This window comes from Pinus tabuliformis, chromosome 5_1, assembly GCF_031772625.1.
Source record: "Pinus tabuliformis cultivar Carrire ecotype Pingquan chromosome 5_1, CPIR1, whole genome shotgun sequence".
Taxonomy (NCBI): Eukaryota; Viridiplantae; Streptophyta; class Pinopsida; order Pinales; family Pinaceae; genus Pinus; species Pinus tabuliformis.
Genome location: NC_142305.1, coordinates 982,217,838 through 982,220,374, shown reverse-complemented (window position 1 = coordinate 982,220,374; position 2,537 = coordinate 982,217,838). Strand labels below are relative to the sequence as shown.

The window sequence follows — 2,537 nt, the reverse complement described above, 5'->3', positions numbered from 1 at the left end:
TATCCTGATCTTCAAGAGCTATCTGGATCTGATTGTACCCACTAAATCCATCCAGGAAGGAGAAGAACTTCTTCCCAGCTAAAGTATCCAAGACTTTATCAATGAACGATAATGGAAAATGGTCTTTCTATGTTGCCTTATTTAATTCTCTGTAATCCACACATATCTACCATTTACCATTTTTCTTGGGGACAATCACCAATGGGGAAACCCATTGGCTATCCGAAATGGGGTAAATAAATCCTACATCCAGTAGCTTTTGAAGTTCTTCCTTGACAATGTTTTTCAGAGCGGGGTTCATCCTCCTCTAGGGTTGTCTCACAGGACGACAATCCTCTTTGATGTATATATGATGGGTACATAAATTGGAAAGAATCCCTTTCATGTCTGTGTAGTCCCAGGCGAAGGCTTCTTTGTGTTTTTGAAGAACATCCAAGAGTTGTTTCGTCTGGGATTCTGATAGATCTAGATTAATATTTAGGGTCTTCCCTAGCTCTATCTCCACAGAAATGTTGTCATGGGACACAGTTGTAGGTAGCTCTTCGAATCCATCTATTTTTTTAATATTTCCCACGTTTCACAGCTCAAGACAGACTCCAGGATTCGTTGATTTGAATCTGAAATAGAACAGGGATCACTAATAAAAGTGGTGATGGTGCCATCTTTTGTTTCCGTTTTCAACTAAAGGGCTTTCCCATTAGTAAGGACTAGTCTTAATTCCTCATTTTCAAATTCAGACTCTTTTCTAGTAAAGGTTTCTTGTGACCAGCTCACTTCACTGATGGGCTAGGTTCTGCAAGAGGGTATAACACAAGATTTTTAGTAACCTATCCATTTGAGATAACCATGCACCCAGAACAAAACCCAATATAAGCGTCTGCGATTTCCAGCCATGGTCTTCCCAGAATCAGGGGATGGCCACCAGCTGGGGACTGCATTTGCAAGACTAGGAAATCCACAGGGTAATGCCATGAACCGACCCAAACCATGATATCTTCCAACTTTCCTACTGGCTTGAATGTAGATCGATCTACCAACTCTAACACAATAGGTGTATGTATTAGATTTTGAAGACTCAGTGCATGCATAGTTTCAGTGGTAATGACATTTATGGTAGCACCCAAATCTACTAGCACATTCAGAATTTCTATTCCATTAATTTGCACAGTTAGAATTGGGTTCCCGGGATCCCCATATTTCACAGGCATGGCTTTGCCCATCATAAAATCTGATAGCTTTCCCATCACATGAATGGTGAGTGGATCCCTTGATTTATTTTTAGGCTTCTTAGCACAATATTCCCTGAGAGTTTTTACATATATAGGTACGTCCCTCATAGCTTGTAACAGGGGGATCTTAACAAACAAATTTTATAACTCCACCAACAAGTCAAACTCAACTTGAGGGATATGTTTACTCAAGGTCAATCTTTCTAGATAGGGTGGTTCAGCTCGATGTTCTTGAGTAATTAGTGGCTGAGAAGGTGTCTGATTTTTACTAACTTGGTTCGATTCCTCCTCAACTGTTTCTAATTCTTTTGCTTCACTGCCAACTTGTGTAATGATAATAGGTGAGGGTTGAGCATCTAGTACCCACCCAAATCTCAAATTCATCTCATAAAGTTCGGCGGTGGAGATGTTGTATGAAGGTAGGTTGATGGTGTCATCTTGTTGAGCTCCTTTATTGTTAGGATTTGGATTGGGTTGGATATGAAGCTGAGGACGAACAGGCTGATTACTAGGAGGCATAATAGAGGGCAACTAGAGTTGTTGTTGTGGCATTAACTGGGGAAATTTCCCAGGAGGAGAGGGTCCATGCCAGTTTGAAACCCACAAAGAACTCGAACTAGCTTAAGGAGCTCACTGCTGCTAGGGTGGAAGTTGATATTGGGGCCACATAGGTGGATAAGGCATGGACTGAGGACCCATATTAAAATTATTGAAATAATGAGATGGATCCGGAAACATACCTTGATTTCTAGTTGGTGGCCGAGGTTTCCATGGCTTTTTGATCCCATAAAGTACAGCTGCTCCATCTCTTCGCCTATCCATTGAAAGACGGCTTTCAATCCTGGAAAGGAGGGGCATGAACTTTTTGCATGATTCAGCTCACAGATTGCAAATTCCTCTACGGATTTCAATGGGCACTCTCTCTGTGGATGCTTCTTTTTGCACTTTGGGCAAAATATAGGCATAGTCCTTTCTAATTCCATCTGTTTTTGTTTTACTTATAGTGTGTCCATCTGTGCAGACAAGGTACTCAGGATATCAGTCCTCAAGTTATCCAGTAGATTTCCAATTTCTGCTTTCATGACACCTCCACCGGATACTTTTGTTGATTGAATTCCCTGTTTATTCCTTGCAACTCCCCGCGAGCACTGAATGCACAGCTCACAGATGGTATCAAAGTCCTCTTTTGATATGTCTCCTTTTCCCACTATGTTTAACAGCTTCAGAGAGTCCTCTCGAAAGGCTCAGAGAAGGATAATTTTTAAAATGTCCTTATCCAATGACCTAATCTTTGTATCGTGTACTTAA

The 2,537-nt window shown here is 41.0% G+C and overlaps 1 protein-coding gene across 1 annotated transcript; it reads right to left on the bottom strand.

Annotated features, from left to right (window-relative positions):
- Positions 1-827: 827 nt before the first annotated feature.
- LOC149168022 (uncharacterized) lies at positions 828-1,244 on the bottom strand. Its single transcript, XM_089430671.1, has one exon. The coding sequence runs from the start codon at positions 1,242-1,244 to the stop codon at positions 828-830; it is 417 nt and encodes a 138-aa protein (XP_089286797.1).
- Positions 1,245-2,537: the final 1,293 nt, after the last annotated feature.